This window comes from Cryptomeria japonica, chromosome 9, assembly GCF_030272615.1.
Source record: "Cryptomeria japonica chromosome 9, Sugi_1.0, whole genome shotgun sequence".
Taxonomy (NCBI): Eukaryota; Viridiplantae; Streptophyta; class Pinopsida; order Cupressales; family Cupressaceae; genus Cryptomeria; species Cryptomeria japonica.
The window spans coordinates 666,783,216-666,800,225 of NC_081413.1; the positions used below are offsets into that span (position 1 = coordinate 666,783,216).

General features: G+C 37.6%; 1 protein-coding gene across 1 annotated transcript; it reads left to right on the forward strand.

The window, feature by feature from the left end:
- The first annotated feature begins 373 nt into the window (after window positions 1-373).
- Window positions 374-1,184, forward strand: LOC131039471 (uncharacterized). Its single transcript, XM_059211884.1, has 2 exons — window positions 374-547; window positions 840-1,184. The coding sequence occupies exons 1-2, from the start codon at window positions 374-376 to the stop codon at window positions 1,182-1,184; spliced, it is 519 nt and encodes a 172-aa protein (XP_059067867.1).
- Window positions 1,185-17,010: the final 15,826 nt, after the last annotated feature.

The window sequence follows — 17,010 nt, forward strand, 5'->3', positions numbered from 1 at the left end:
TAAATAAAAACTCAATAATTCCAAAATCTTGAATTCACTATACCACATTACAATCCACTAGGTATTCAACCTTTATTGCATTGGGGTTCTACATTACATTTGTCAAGACACTACCAACTATGGGATCAAGTACTGGGTTAATTTGCATGCTTTAAAAGACTACTTGAATAACAAGAAAATTACCTTTGTTTTCAATTCCATCTTCTCTGTTCTTCAGCATTTGGTCAGTATGTGCTCCCTTGAGGGTTTCAACTTTTACAACTATCACATTATGGGAGGAAATGTCAACCGTAATGAGCCCACCAATTGTGATAGTTGGAAGGGTGAAAGGAAAATTTGGAGAAGGTTGCATAGATATGGCTTCACTGATTATATGGAGAAATTGCATGGGAGAAAGAAGTCTGCATCCCATGGTTTTTCCAAGGGCTGGAAAAATAACAGAGTTACTCTGTCTGGTCAGACCTGGAGAGTGGATGAAGATTTGGTCGCTGAAGTGATCGATTTGCAGAAGGACGACATCAAGTTTTATAGAGACTACAAGTTCTCGGTAGAAGCCATCAAGAATTTCCCCAAGAATGAAGAAGAAAGGGCTTGCCTTGCCAAAAAGGATAATACTTCCTATTATCTCCCTAACTAGGTAAAATGTTGATGGTAGGTTTTCGAAAGTCTACAATTACCACTTTGTTATCCTTAATCACTTTCACCATGACTCTAAGATATCTCTTCCCTTCTACTTAGCCTCCTCCCTTAATGATAGTTTGGCTGACCATGCTAAGAAACCTAACTCCTACCCCATTTCTCACCAAGGTCCTATTTTGTTAATATATGAGCATCTTAAGGGTAAAGTTAAGGCTAATAAGGATGATCCCTTTCTAGAGAATGCCCATATTTCTAAAGATTATGACGGTTTTGACTCTGATGAGGATTCTTCTAATCTTCCTCCTAAAAAGAAATTGAGGGTTAGTGAAAATGATAAAGAAGACACTGAAGAGAAGGTTGTGGAAGAAGAGGTAGAGAATGAGCAAGAGCAAGAGAAGGAGGTGGAAGAAGAGGCAGAGAATGAGAAAGAGAAGGAGGCTGAGGGTGAGGATGGAGACAAGGATAATGAGCAGAGAGAAGAGGAAGTTGAAGAGTCGGAGGTGAAGGAGAATCCCTATGATTCAGACAACAGGGATGATGTTTAGGATAATATGAAGGAGGGCAACCCTAGGTCTAAGGATTCTACCCAGGATATGGAGAATGTGAATTCCATTCTCAATGCTGCTAGAAACAACAATCTGGAAATGTTCAATTTCTAGTAGTGGGTGGTTGATAACTGTAAGTAGGAATCTGGAAATCATCAAAGAAATAACAAATTGGACTAGCTCAATCATGAAAACTAAAATGCAGTGATAACAATCCTAAAAACATTCAATGAAAACATGAAAACAAGACATTCAAAATGAAATCTAAGCAAACCAAATGCAGATGTCTCCTTCATGTGGCTCCATTGTCCTTCTTTCTCCTTCAAATTGCTTTTGTTTGTGGATCTCACCTACAAGTGCATACGCATGAGATGAAAGCAAGATTGACAAGATAGCATGACAGCATAAGGGTACTAGAAGCGTGATTGATTCGACCTTTTGATTGAAGAAATTCATCCAATTTATAGATAAATTGGAGAAAAGACAAGATTAGCATGAAATTGATATTAGAGGCAATTGATTTCAAAATGGCAAAATTGAGTTGAAGGAAGAAGGTTATGACACCTTCTATGTCATGAATTATGACATATTGCCAATGCAAAGGTTAGAGGAATAAAAGCTTATGACATCTTAGTATGCCAATAGTATGACTCATGAGCAATTCATGCTTCCACCGAAGCACAAAAATAGGGAGAGACTAGAGAGGAATTGATTAGGTGGAAATTGAATTTAGTAAATTAGAAAATGAAGTGGAAATTTAGGTGAATTAATTAATAACTTTTCATTCATTAATTAATTCACAAAAAGAGAGGGAATTAATTAGCCAATTAAATAAATATTTAATTGTGACAAGAAGACTTAGGATAAATAAATAAATAATTTAACCTAGAGGGAAAATGACAATCAAGATTAAATGAATAAATCATAAAATCCTAGAAGATGAATTAGAAATGCAAGGACGACAATTAGGTCTTGACAAAAGATAATTGATGTAGGGTCGATTTGATCATGATTCTGATTGACAAAGGACCAGTGTTGATAAATGATTAAAATTGGTTGACAAAAATCAATGACAAATTGACCAAGATTGACTAGGAGATCAAATTGATAGGCACCAATTGATGACGAACAATGACTAATCGATCCAAATTGACATGATTGAAAAGGACAAGGATCGATGACGAATTGATCACAAAATGACAAGATTGACAAGGACAAGGATCGCTGACGAATCAATCACAAAATGATGAGATTGACAAGTTGATAATCGCAAATGATTACTAACAAGCTAAAGATGATTGAAAGATTGACAAGAGGACAAAACCCTAATTCAAAAGTGAGAAAAATGAAGAATGCAGAAGAAGGACTTGATGCTCACAAATGATAAAGACCAAGTGCGCAACATAGAAGAAATGTTAATGCGATGCAAGAACCCTAAAATAAGGCAATGCGCAAATGTTAAAGTATGACTCCACAAGCATTGACCATTTTTAGATGTCTACATTTTGCCCCTCTTTGAGACAATGCGATTTCAAGCGTTGTTTCAAAGAACAATAATGAAAATGCCCCAGACAATGACAATGACATATGCATGCCCGCTCGAGGCATTGGCCGGAAGTATCCAAAAAAGAGGCTAGTTTGTCAATAAGAATGATAGAAGATGATAGGTTCGAACGGATCAAATGGATTGCCAAGACTGACGAAAGAAATGTTAGTAAGAAGAAATTAGACAGAGGACAGTTAGAGATGAAGAAAAACTTTCTTTCACCAATGCACAGAAGTAGGTGAGATCATTTATTTAATGTAGCAAAATGGATGCAGAGCATCATGGCATTGAAGGCCAGAGCTGAAACGCAACCCCTTTTGCAAAAGATAGACAAATCGCACACAAGGAATGCGTGAAGCATCCTAGGGTGCATACATCAAGGGTCGAGGTATGTGCGGCGTTCACAAAGAGAACACACTTATCATAGACACCCAATGATATAGTTGCCCCAGTTTGTGACAAACATTCCACAAACAGCAAACACGAAAAAAAAGGAAAGGGACCATGAACCATCCCAGTCACTCTAAATCACTTAGTGACATCATCGAGCAACCTAGGAACATGATTGAAGCCAAAGATAAACCAATAAATAGATAAGGCACACAAATTCAACCAAGTCAAACAAACAGTCTAATCGTCATTGTCAAAAGTTGAAATTGTTGATAGGATGATCACGTTGTTTGGTTTCAGGACATGCGGTACCCCGTCTAAGACAGGACACAGTCTGGTTTCAAGTATACCACACCTTGTATAAGACCCATGATAGTAGTGACAAGGACAAATGATATTGATGTTGATTGATTGATATGACAATTTTAATCAGTTTGAATGTCTGGTTTGATTGAAAAAGTTCATCTGTGAATGCATGATTCCATTAAAGCACAGTGTGTGATTGCGTGTTGTTGGAGGTATGCTCAGCGAGCTGTCTATGCACAAAGGGGATATATTTTTTTTGCTTTTCGAGTTTTTACAATTTCTTGTTGTGTTCATTTTTTTCAGGACTTTATTTGATGTTTAGTGATTTTTTCAGGACATTTTTTTGGTTTCTTTGGATTATTTCAGGACAGTTTTCAATTTATTTTGGATTTATTTCAGGGCATTTTTCAATTTTTTTTGGATTTATTTTAGGACATTTTTCAATTCGAAAGTTCCAGTGATTGATCATGACAAAGGGAACGCACCCAATGCACATCTGAAAGACATATATAGAAACCAGGACCAAAAAATATGTACAAGAAACAGAATGTGCAAGACAATGATGTTGACCAATCACAAGCCTGAAACAAAACATTGGGTCAGGACAAGGATAGGCACGATAAACCTTTAGAGAGATAGAATAGCTAGAGGTCATGATAGATGATAGAGAAATGATCGTTTTACACATGGCGCCTATTTGCCAGGTTTTCACTAGAGGGTGAATCATTTTTCTTTACTTTTTTGTTTTTTTTTCTTTGTTTTTCACTTTTTTTGTATTTTTGGAGCTTTTTAATTTTTATTTTTTTTGTATTTTTTCAAGATCATATTTGAAGAAATGCTGATAGAAAATTATGCCCAGTACTTGCGAAGGTGCATGCTATTTACAGGATCAGAAAAAGGTTCACCTTCTGGGGTGGCAAGCTGATATGCCCCCAAGCCATAGGCTGCAGTCACTATGAAAGGCCCAACCCAATTAGGTTCAAATTTGCCTTTGATGATGTCAGTAGATTGTGCATTCCTGGGATTTGCCTTTAAAACCAGATCTCCCACTTCGAAGTGTCATCCTTTGACCTTCTTATTATAAGAGCGATGGAGACGGTTTTGATATGCTTGCAAATGTGTCAGGGTTGTCTGATGTTTCTCATCTAACATCTCAAGCTGATGCAACCGAGAGACTCTGTGCATCTCATCATCAATCAGATGTTGCAAGGAAACACACAAAGAAGGAATCTCCACTTCCAAGGGTAAAATGGCTTCCGCACCATACACCAAGGAATAAGGTGTTGCGCCAGTAGGTGTGCGGATAGAAGTGCAATAAGCCCATAGTGTTGGATTCAACTATACATGCCAATCTTGACCAGCATCATTGACAACCTTTTTTAGGATTTTGATAATGGTTTTATTTGATGCTTCGGCTTGACCATTACCTTGTGGATAATATGGACTGGAGAAACGGTGTTGGATATGAAACTTTTCACAGAGTTCCTTGACATCTTTATTCTTGAAGGGATGACCATTATCTGTGACTATGGCAAGGGGAACCCCATATCGGCATATGATATAATTTAGTAGGAATTTTGAAATTTGCACACCAGTAATATAGGTCATGGTGATAGCCTCGATCCATTTTATAAAATATTCTATGGCTGTAATGATGAACTTGTGTCCATTTGTAGATGTTGGGTGAATCTTGCCAATAAGATCCAATCCCCATTGAGAAAAGGGCCACGAAGATATGACAGAATGAAGCTCTTGGGCTGGTGCATGAATGTAATTTCCATGGATTTGGCATTTGTAGCACTTCTTAACAAAATCATGAACATCCTTTTCCAGAGTGGGCCAATAATACCCAGCACGAATCAACGTTTTGGCTAAGCTCAGACCATTGAAATGGCCCCCACATATACCATCGTGAACCTCGTGTAAAGCCGTTTGTGCTTCATTCGAATCCAAACACCTGAGGAGGGTATGGTTAAAGGAACGACGGTAAAGGGTGTCGGCAACGATGACATATTTGGCTGTCTGTCGGATGAAGGCTCACTGTTGGTTAGCAGAAAGGTTAGGTGGTAAGGTTTGGGATTTCAAATATTGATAGACATCATTGTACCATGGTGAGTTAGGGCCAACAAGAACACACATCACATCTGCTGTCAGAATTTCAAAAGAAGGGACAAGCAACTGTTCGACCAAAAGTTCACATTTGTCCATATTGTGGGGCATATCTAACATGGAAGCAATCGTAGCCATCGCATCTGCCAATTTGTTTTGAATTCTCGGAACTTGACTGAAATGGATAGCCATGAATTTTGTCTTGAAGAAATCTACCATGTGCTTGTAGGGAATAAGCTTTTCATCTTTTGTTTCATAGTCATCATTCACTTGACGGATGACTAACTGAGAATCTCCATAAACTTGTAAATGTGTGATGTTCCAGTGGACTGCTACTCAGAGTCCTATGACCAGTGCTTCATACTTTGCAATGTTATTGGTACAATGGAAAGTTATTCTATAGGACTTGGGAATAGCATTACCTTGAGGGGTGACAAACAATATACTTGCTCCAAACCTGAACTTGGTATGGGATCCATCAAAGTATAGCTTCCATTCATTAGAAGATGTGAGAGCAAAGACTAATTCATCTGGAAAATCGGTCAACATGGGATGATCATCATAAAGATGAGCCTCTGCAAGTTGATCCACTATGACTTGTCCTTTTATTGCCTTCCGCTCCATATACTCAATATCAAATTCACTAAGGATCATAACCCACTTTGCTAGGTGACCCGTCAAAGCTACTCTACTAAGCAAGTATTTCAAGGGATCAATTTTTGCAACCAACAATGTCTGGTGATTTAACATATAATGTCAGATTTTCTATGTTGCAAATACCACTGCTAAGCATGCCCGTTCAATAGTTGAATAATTCAGCTCATAGCCTACTAGTGTCCGGTTGATATAATAAATAGCTCACTCTTTGTCATTCTCATCCTGTTGGGCCAAGAGAACTCCTAGTGCCATTTCAGTTTCAGAAATATACAATATAAATGGCTTTCCTTCTATAGGAGGCATTAGAATAGGTGGCGACAACAAATAGTCCTTAAGAGTTTGAAATGTTGATTGACATTTCTCAGTCCATTTAAAAGCAACTCCTTTATGCAATAGATGCTGGAATGGATGACATTTGTCTGCCAATTGAGCTAGAAACCGGTGGATTGACTATAGATTTCCTTGCAGACTTCTTAGTTGACAGAGATTAGAAGGAGGCATATCCATTATTGCTTTAACCTTGGCAGGGTCGACTTCGATGCCTCTGTGAGAAACAATGTACCCTAGTAATTTGCCAGCTATGACACCAAAGACACACTTCTTTGGATTGAGTCTGAGCCTGTAGGTTGCCATTCAGTCAAAGATTGGGCCCATGATGGCTAGATGACTATCTCTAGTGACAGATTTGCATAATAAGTCATCAACATAGTCCTCCATCAAAGTATGCATGAAATCATGGAAAATTATCGTCATAGCTCTTTGATATGTTGCGCTAGCATTTTTAAGACCAAAGGGCATCACATTCCAATAGTAGGTACCCCAAGCATAGGTGAATGCTATCTTATGTTGATCTTTAGGAGAAATGCGAATTTGGTTATAGCCGGAGAAACCATCCATCAATGAGAGCATCTCATATCCAGCAGTCATGTCAACTATGATGTCGATATTTGGCAGTGGAAAATCATCTTTAGGGCATGCTTTATTAAGTTCCCTAAAATCCATACAGATTCTGATGCCCCTAGTTACCTTGCTAACTGGTACCAAATTGGAAATCTAGTATGCATAATCGATGGGTCTGATAAAGCCCACATCTAGTAATTTTTTTAGTTCTACCTTGACCAAGAGAGCTACCTGGGGATGCATCTTTCTGAGTTTCTATTTGACAGGCTTGGCATCTGCTTTTAATGGCAAGTGATGAAGGACTAATTCTGGATCAAGGCCAGGCATATCTGCATAGGACCTTGCAAAGTTGATCTTCTTCTCAAGAAAGAAATTGACAAAATCTATCTTTTCCTGTTCTGATAAAGAAGCAGCGAAATGAATGACCTTAGGGTTGTCAGGTGTACCCAAATTGATTTCTTCGGTCATTTCCACAAGCAATGTTGATTTATCCAGACTTGATAGGGGTATGTCCACTCTTCCACCTTTGGGTGCCTCAGAGAGGTTTTCACCCACAGGTACGTCTTTTATTTTTACTTTTGTATGATCAGAGAGTGCCTTACGATTTTCACTCAAAGACCTATCTTTTTGATTTTGTATTTTTTCTTGTCATTTTGATGACTGGAAGATGGAGTTGACTCCCCAAAATATGTTGTGGAATCCAGATCAATAGCAAATCCTACCTTATGATCACCTTGTGGTATGCCTTCTCATAGTCCAAGGAATTCTGCAATTGCTTTGTCGTTTTGAAAACAATCCAATGTGAGTGGTTCTTGTTGGTCATGTTGGATAAGTTGCGGATAGAAAAGGGGCACGTCATCATTGGTTTTAAGGAGGGAGAGGACCAAGATGTTAAAGATGTAAACATCCATGGTATCACTGTCCAAACTGCTCACGTTTGATTCAGAGCTTGGATCCCAGAATGACTCTATCTAAGCATTAGGACATGTTTTTGGATGGGGAGTTATTTCATGTTTTTCTCCCATGGGCAAATCATCAGGGTCAAGGAAAACATTGTCAAGGGCATAGGAACTAGAGGAAAAGGAACTCCACTCCCATTCATTGGAATCAGTTTCAGGTCGGGTACCCTCAAGTGTTGTTTCATCATCAGAGTCACGCCCCTTTCCACACATGGTCATTTTGGTAGACGAGGGTCCAATTCGCAATGGTACAAAACCTAACCCTAAAGTTGGAGGTTGCATCTTGGGTATAATAGGTTCTAGCCTTCCTTTCTTGTCAGGGCCTAAGCCACTACAGCCATCATATCCTTTCTTCTGTAGCATAGTAAATCCTTTGTCGTACCACTCCACTGGCAACCTGATAGGTGGTGTCTCAGTTGGATCCTTATAAAGCCAATCTATGACATCATCATCCAAAGTTTCTTTGTCAAGTTCACCCCATCTTGTAAATGTAGTGGGGGGCTGATATTGAATAACTACCTTAGGTTCCTTTTGCAACAAATGTGGTTTGCCATATGATTTTGGAGATATTGGTAAATTCCCGATGAGGAATGTTTGAGCCATTGAATACTCTCCACATCCTTGGTCCTGTATCTTCAATTTTCCGTTGAAAACATCTAACAATCATTAGGATCCACATAACTATGTGAGTGGGCCTCTCTATTTACTGGGACTTGCTATAGCAGAGAATCCTTTAGAGTAGCACAAAATTGAAATGGATTAGGATCTCCTGGAATTGTTATCTCAGTTCCATTGTAAGGATATTTTAAACATTGATGTTAAGTGGATGGAATGAATTTCATTGCATGGATCCACAGATGGCCAAAAATCATATTGTAAGGGAGATCGAGGTCTAGGACCAGCAGGAAAGTGTTTTCTGTCACTGGACCAACTCTGATAGGCAATGTAATTATCCCTTTAGATGGGTGCTTAGCGCCATCATATGCTTTGATTTTTATTCTTTTGGAAGAATCAATGTCATTTTCTGTATAACCAAGACCAATGACCACTCTCAAGGTACAGATGTTAAGACCCGCTCTGCCATCTATCAAGACTCGTCGGATTTTGCAATTATGGACAAAGACTTCAAGCTGTAAAGGATCATTATGAGGGAGCTTATTAGGAGAAATATCATTATCAAAAAAGGCAACATGTTGGGAGATGGCTAAATGTCCTATTCGGGCTTGAAACTGGTCAACATCAATGTCTGTCAGGATAGTGGACTCAATTAAGGCTTTATCTAGGACTGCATGATGCATAGGGGACATTTTCAACAGCTCAAGGATCAATATTTGTGTAGGTGTCTTTCCCAGATGATCTAGGAGATTATATTGATTCACAGGAGTTGATTCGGGAGGAACTGTAGGAGCTCCTTTCAGGACTATTTTGGATCGACGAGTGGTGACCGCACAAGAAGGATCTTGTTCCTTTATTCTTATGGTGGAAACATACTCATTTGATGCTTGAAAACAATTGATGAAATTGTTATAACCAGTATTTGCGTAATTTGCTATTTGGGTAGAGTTTGAAGAAGATGCTTTACCCTTGTCATGATCAAGCAAAGGAGTCTTGAAAATTGTATGATCAGTGTTAGAGGTTGCATTGGGTGGATCTACCTCAATTACTCCTTGCTCTAACAAATCTTGGATCATATGTTTCAATTGAAAACATGATGCAGTTTTATGTCCTTTTGACTGATGGTATTCACAATAGGCATTATCATTCCACCATTGCGGCTTTACCAATGGTTCTACCTTGATATCTGGTAACTTGATAAATTTTGCTTGTATTAATTGTTTCATTACTGACTCAATAGGCTCTCCCAATGGCATCAATTGTCGAGGAGACCCATCCCTTGATCGGAAAGGTCTTCGTTGCTGAGCTTGTTGTTGATTATATTGTTGAGTATATTGTTGAGTATGTTGTTGGTATTGTGGCCGTTGAGTAACATTGCTCGATGGTATTTGATTTTGTTCCATAGTTAACATATTAGGAGCACTCAATTTCTTGATTGTGAACGGGGATTGATTTGCATTCACCACTCTTGCATCAACAACTCCATCATTAGTGACATTCTTGTTTTTGTACCAAAATCTATTTCTGTCCCTTGAATTATTTGTGTTGTCACTGTCTTTATTGAGCTTAATGATTCCCTTAGCTACAAGAGCAGTTTCAATGTTCATCCCTTTCTTAATGAGTTTCTCAATGGTACTGGGACTTTTCAATTTGAGTTTATACATCATTTCTGGGACCAAATTTTGGATAAACAAGTTCACTTGTTGTTCTTCAAGTATATCTAGGGAAGAACAACTATACAAGCTTCGCCATCATTGCAAGAAAGTCACTAATGGTTCACCTTGCTTTTGCTTGGTGTTGCATAAATCTGACATGGTCACGTCACTGTCGATGTTGAATGCGAAGTGAGATATAAACTTTTGAGCCAATTCCAACCAAGTCTTTATATTTCCTAGCAGATGCGAATACCAATCCATGGCTTGTCCCATGAGACTTCATGCAAATAAGCACATTAAATATGTTTCCTCATAACTCACTTCAGTACACGCCATGAAAAATGCTCGAATGTGATCTTTTGGATTGCCATTCCCTTTATATTTCTCAAAATTAGGTGCCTCAAAATGCTTAGGGAATGGAGGCATATATAAGCTCTTGTCAAATGGATTAGGACATAAATCTTGATCTGTGTACAACTTCTTTTTTCCTTTGGTTTCCAATGCATCGACTTGTTGTTGCAACTTCTCAAGCTATTGTGCAATTGTGTCAAATTTTGGAGGTCCATCATTAATCCTGGTGGGTACTCTTTGTCATTACATCGTGTTTCCTATCGATTATTGATGTTCTGAAATTGCCGTCTTTGGTGTCTCTGACATATAATGTTCTTGGTACACCTCTTGTTGTTGTGGTTGTGCCATGTCTTGATATTGACCTTGTTGTTGTGCTTCTTGTGGTGGGATTATCGTTTATAGCATAGGTTGATATTGCAATTGAGGGTGTTGTTGACACTACACAGGCGTCAATTGCAGTTGTGAAGTGTGATAGCTTGTTTGTCTTGGCACATATTGAGGCACATGTTGTTGTTGATGCTGACGAATCAGAATTTGTTGACTTTGTGCCAATTGTTGTTGTCGTGGTGTAAATCCCATCATTTGCAAAAAACTTTGTTTGGGTGGTTTTTGTTGTTTCTCCTTAAGATGGGGTATGGCACTTGCGTTGACTTGCTGTGTTGTTTGTCCAATCCATTGTGATGGTTACAAGTTTGCATTAACTTGTAATGGTGCAGAGGGCACTGCAACTTGTTGTCGAATGTGGTATTGTTGTTGTTGTACATTGTTTGTTTGCACATTCGATTGTACCTTTTGTGTATTACTTAATTGTTGCAACATTTGTTGTTGGTGCAAACCACTATCTGTAGCTCTTTGTGTCACCATTATCGAAGGACCTGTCATAGTAGTTTGCATAATAGGTACTTGAGTGTTTGACAAATATATTGAACTTAATGGGACATAGGAACTTTGTTGCATTGTGGAATTATTTTGGACATTGGTGAGATCAGGCACTCCAGTCGTGAAGCTTTCTTGCATCTTAGATTTTGATCCAATTTTATGCTTGCAAGGGACCACTTCTTGTTGAGGGACAGCTATCAATATTTGTGTGGTCCTCATTTGATCTTGTGTTACAGGTGTTGTGTTAAATAATGGATTATTTATTGTTTCAAATGGTGACTTTTGAGGAATAGTCACTGTCAATGCCTTTGAAGCACGTTTACTCATCAAGGTAGGCTGAATTTCTTGTTGCACATTTTCTTCATTTGGATGCCGAGAGAAACTTAACAACTCACCACCTTGTTGTTTTTGCACATTGATTTGCTCACTTGAGGAGGTCACATTGCTCATCATGTCAAGATATTTTTGTGGGAACATCTTAAAGACCTTGTTCAAGAATTTATCCATCTTTTTCGTCAACTTTGGATCTTGAAGGAACATGTCAACATCATCAGAAGCATCGGAATCTGATGAAGAATCTGGTAAAGTGTTTGGATTTGTTTCTTGTTGAATGCCTTGATCTGAACCAAATCCTTATGAAAGAGTTTGTTCCTCATATAATGTTTGAGTTTGAATATCATGTTGCAGGTTCGGTTGATTCCAATCAAAAGGTGTATTTCCTCTTGGTGTTGGTGGAACACTCCCATGTCTTGGTTTCATGGGTACAAACACTGGTTCATATAATGGAGGTGGTCCAAGTTGAACCATTCCATATGGTGGTAATGATGTGTTTGATGAACCTTCAATTTGTACTGTTTGACTAGTTTGAAACTATGAATTTGATATGTTGTCAATGGGTTGATACGTTGGTTCACCCATCTTCTTAGATTTTGACCTTGTTTCAATAGGCATGTCACTATGCAAATGCAATATTTTTGGAATTTTTCAAGGATAATATATGATATGCAACTAAATGCAAACTAAATAGATGAAAATGCAATCTATGGCAAGAATGCAATCTATGTTTTTGGCTGTTTTTCAGGATTTTGACAAACCTTTAGGGATGCAAATCTAAAAAGAGACCCTTAGGAAATTGAAATGATGTCTAGACCTCAAAGGACAAAAGGACCAAGTGACAAAAGGACAAAATGACAATGTCTCTCCTATATGCTTGGATACTAAGCTAGGATTGACCAAATGACATGGATGACAAAAAGACAAAAGTTTGATAAGGTCTAGACTTCTTAACAATGACTTAGGGTTTATCAAAGATTTGGATTACTCAGGTATGAAAAAACCTAGTTTTGACACTATATGCAAAGGGACAATTACTATTCAAATGATCCTAATATGATATGATAATGCCCTAAGCTTAATGAAGAGTCCTAGGGTATGCAAATGCAAATGTATGGCAATGGTATTACTCTAATGTAAGAGGACACATGCAAATGGATAACCCTTATTGATAGGCAAAGGATTATGACCTAGGTGAAATCTAAACTTGGTACTTGACAATGAACTTGCAAAATGCAAACCTAGGATGAACCTAAATCTAAGTGACATGAATGTTGAGACAAGATTTTGAAAAATGTTTGACAACCATGTTTGAAGGTGTTTTGAACTTTGTTGGATGAAATACTCGTGTTTAACCTTGTTTTGAATCAATTTATCTTGTTTTTGAAATGAGACACAACTCAACTTTTGACAAACAAAGAAGACAAAATATTTCAACTTAGACTCAAGACAATCATGCTCATTCACACATTTCTTATGGTAGGTAAGGACAATAGGTACTTGGGAGGTAGACTCATTATGAGATTCAAGGAGAATACATAGATGCTTGACCCCACGGGCTCCCTTCCACGGCACTCACTTCTCAGGGCAGCCAAGCATCAGTACCCATGGAAATCTCCCCATGGCAAACTTAGTATCTCTTCCAAGTATCTGAACTTGTCCTTCTCAAGCAACTAGAAGGATTTTTGGCCTCTAAATACAAGGTGTTTAATAAGGATTTCTATTAAGCGTTACTCCTTGGTGTCATGCAAGTGTGATTGAGACATAGGCCCACCAAGATACCAAACAAATGTAGTCATGCAAGCATGATTTAGACCATGAAGTCCTACTTAGATGTTGATATGAGAAAGAGTTCAAGGGTCATCACTCCCCAAGTAACTGCAATTCCCATGTAACCCTTCCTTCAAAGCTTTCGCCCATCAAGTATTTATTTATAGTGAGTTAGAATGCCAAGGTACTCTGGCTATGCTCACTTTGGGTCATTCCCTTCTCACGATTGTCACTTGCTTGCAAAAGAAAGCAAATGGTCGAGAAGGCAGGCCCTCTAAAGGTAACAAACAATCCGAGCCATGAGAATGGTATCGAAGATTTGGATTTCTGATCACCCTAAGAAGGATGAGAGCATACTCTCCTACTCCAATGTCAAACTCAACAATAAAAAAAAAACACACGTTCATTCCACCCTACTTAGCAGTCATACTAGGTGCCTAATTATGAATCACAAACACAAAAGTTCGGTTGAAATACAAGGCAACCCGCAAAATCACCAAGTTAGAGGTTTAATTTGTTTAGTCTTTGACTAATGAACCTGCATAAAATTTGTTAGTACTTTCATTTTTGTCTTTGTCATGCATAATGCCAAGGTTTTGCATAGAGAATCAGCACCAAAGAAAAACCAAAATGCAGAAACAGAATGCAAAACAAAGCAATTTCCAAGTAAAAACACTGCTTTTTACCTTTGTTTCTGGCCTTACACAGGTGAAGAATATCTTACACAAGTGCAGAATGCAGTAACACGGGCGTAGAATGAAGTAACACAAGCACAGATCCCTTTGACATAAGCATAGAAGTCCTTGACACAGGTGCAGATCCCTTGACACAGGCGCAGAATGCAGTGACACAGGCGCAAAAGTGCCCAGAAAGCCCTGAACTACCCTATTTCTTGGGTTTTTCACCTGCAAATCAACTCAAAAGCACTCAAAAGCATGGTTAGGGGGTTATTTCATGTTGGGTTCACTAATTAATGTAAGTAGGAATCTAGAAATCATCAAAGCAATAACAAATTGGACTAGCTCAATCACGAAAACTAAAATGCAGTGATAACAATCCTAAAAACATTCAATGAAAACATGAAAACAAGACATTCAAAATGAAATATAAGCAAACCAAATGCAGATGTCTCCTTCATGTGGCTCCATTGTCCTTCTTTCTCCTTCAAATTGCTTTTGTTTGTGGATCTCACCTACAAGTGCATACGCATGAGATGAAAGCAAGATTGACAAGATAGCATGACAACATAAGGGTACTAGAAGCATGATTGATTTGACCTTTTGATTGAAGAAATTCATCCAATTTATAGATAAATTGGAGAAAAGACAAGATTAGCATGAAATTGATATTAGAGGCAATTGATTTCAAAATGGCAAAATTGAGTTGAAGGAAGAAGGTTATGACACCTTCTATGTCATGAATTATGACATATTGCCAATGCAAAGGTTAGAGGACTAAAAGCTTATGACATCTTACTATGCCAATAGTATGACGCATGAGCAATTCATGCTTCCACTGAAGCACAAAAATAGGGAGAGACTAGAGAGGAATTGATTAGGTGGAAATTGAATTTAGTAAATTAGAAAATGAAGTGGAAATTTAGGTGAATTAATTAATAACTTTTCATTCATTAATTAATTCACAAAAAGAGGGGGAATTAATTAGCCAATTAAATAAATATTTAATTGTTACAAGAAGACTTAGGATAAATAAATAAATTATTTAACCTAGAGGGAAAATGACAATCAAGATTAAATGAATAAATCATAAAATCCTAGAAGATGAATTAGAAATGCAAGGACAACAATTAGGTCTTGACAAAAGATAATTGATGTAGGGTCGATTTGATCATGATTCTGACTGACAAAGGACTAGTGCTGATAAATGATTAAAATTGGTTGACAAAAATCAATGACATATTGACCAAGATTGACCAGGAGATCAAATTGATAGGCACCAATTGATGACGAACAATGACTAATCGATCCAAATTGACATGATTGAAAAGGACAAGGATCGATGACGAATCAATCGCAAAATGACAAGATTGACAAGGACAAGGATCAATGACAAATCTATTGCAAAATGACGAGATTGACAAGTTGATAATCGCAAATGATTACTAACAAGCTAAAGATGATTGAAAGATTGACAAGAGGACAAAACCCTAATTTGAAAGCGAGAAAAATGAAGAATGCAGAAGAAGGACTCGATGCTCGCAAATGATAAAGACCAAGTGCGCAACATAGAAGAAATGTTAATGCGATGCAAGAACCCTAAAATAAGGCAATGTGCAAATGTTAAAGTATGACTCCACAAGCGTTGACCTTTTTTAGATGTCTACAATAACATTACCAACATTTAGGAAAAATAGAGAGAGCTGGTTTTCAAAATTGATAATTTGGTTAAGGATATCAACATTAAAGGCAAAGAGGAAAATGCAAAGGATAATAGTGCAACAGAGGATGAAAAAGATATTCTGGACTGTCTAGAAAGTGAGATTATAAAGGGAGATTTGAAGCACCTGGAGGATGTGGTGAAGAATCTCAAAGAAAAGGGTGAGTCTGATAATGATCTTATAAACAATCGGATTCAAAAAACTTAGAGTGCTCTGAGGAAATTCATGGAGCATAGCTTGGTTGTGTTTAAGGTGTCTTCTCAAAACATGAATGCTCTGGTTGCTTTCCTAGAGAAGGATAAGCAGAATAAAGATATTGTGATTGTTGATGACAAGCCAACTTCTAGTTCTCCTCAACACTCTTCAAGATGCAGAACTAGGAAAAATGCAAGAGAGTTGGAGCTGAAGACCAAAGGAAATCAACAAGTGTAGGAAAATAAAGACCTGAAAGAGGTAGAAAATGTGATGATGATGCTGGTCAAGGATGCGAAAGAGACTATAAATATTTTCACCTGAAATGTAATTTTGTTTTAGGTATGCTAGTCTCTCACTGGCCTCTTGCTATTCTTTACTCTGGCTGTTGTCTTTTGTGTTGTTCTTTTGCAACCTTTCTCTCTTTGTTCTATTTTCTCTAGTTTCTTTATTGCTTTTCTTTTCGATATGTAAGTGGGTTTTGGGTCCCTTAAAACCTAATTTTCCTTAATCAAAAAATATGGGATCAGGTAATGGAACCTATTTCATGAAATAAATCCTTCCTATGCCAAGCTCTATGGATCTTATATCTAAAAAGTAATAGAATTGTGGAGATGCTAGAGACATCTACTTACCACTTATTATGAATCACCATGAAAATATTCAACACCTATCATACAATTACATAAAAATTATGAAGAAATAGCAACTTGCAATGCACTACTTTCAATTATTCATTGTTTATAGTGAAAAATCCTAAAGGATT

Coding starts and splice junctions, on each gene's coding strand:
- LOC131039471 (XM_059211884.1), top strand. CDS start 374: ATGGAGAAATTGCATGGGAGAAAGAAGTCTGCATCCCATGGTTTTTCC. Junction 548..839: donor ATAGAGACTACAAGTTCTCG/GTAGAAGCCATC, acceptor GAGCATCTTAAG/GGTAAAGTTAAGGCTAATAA.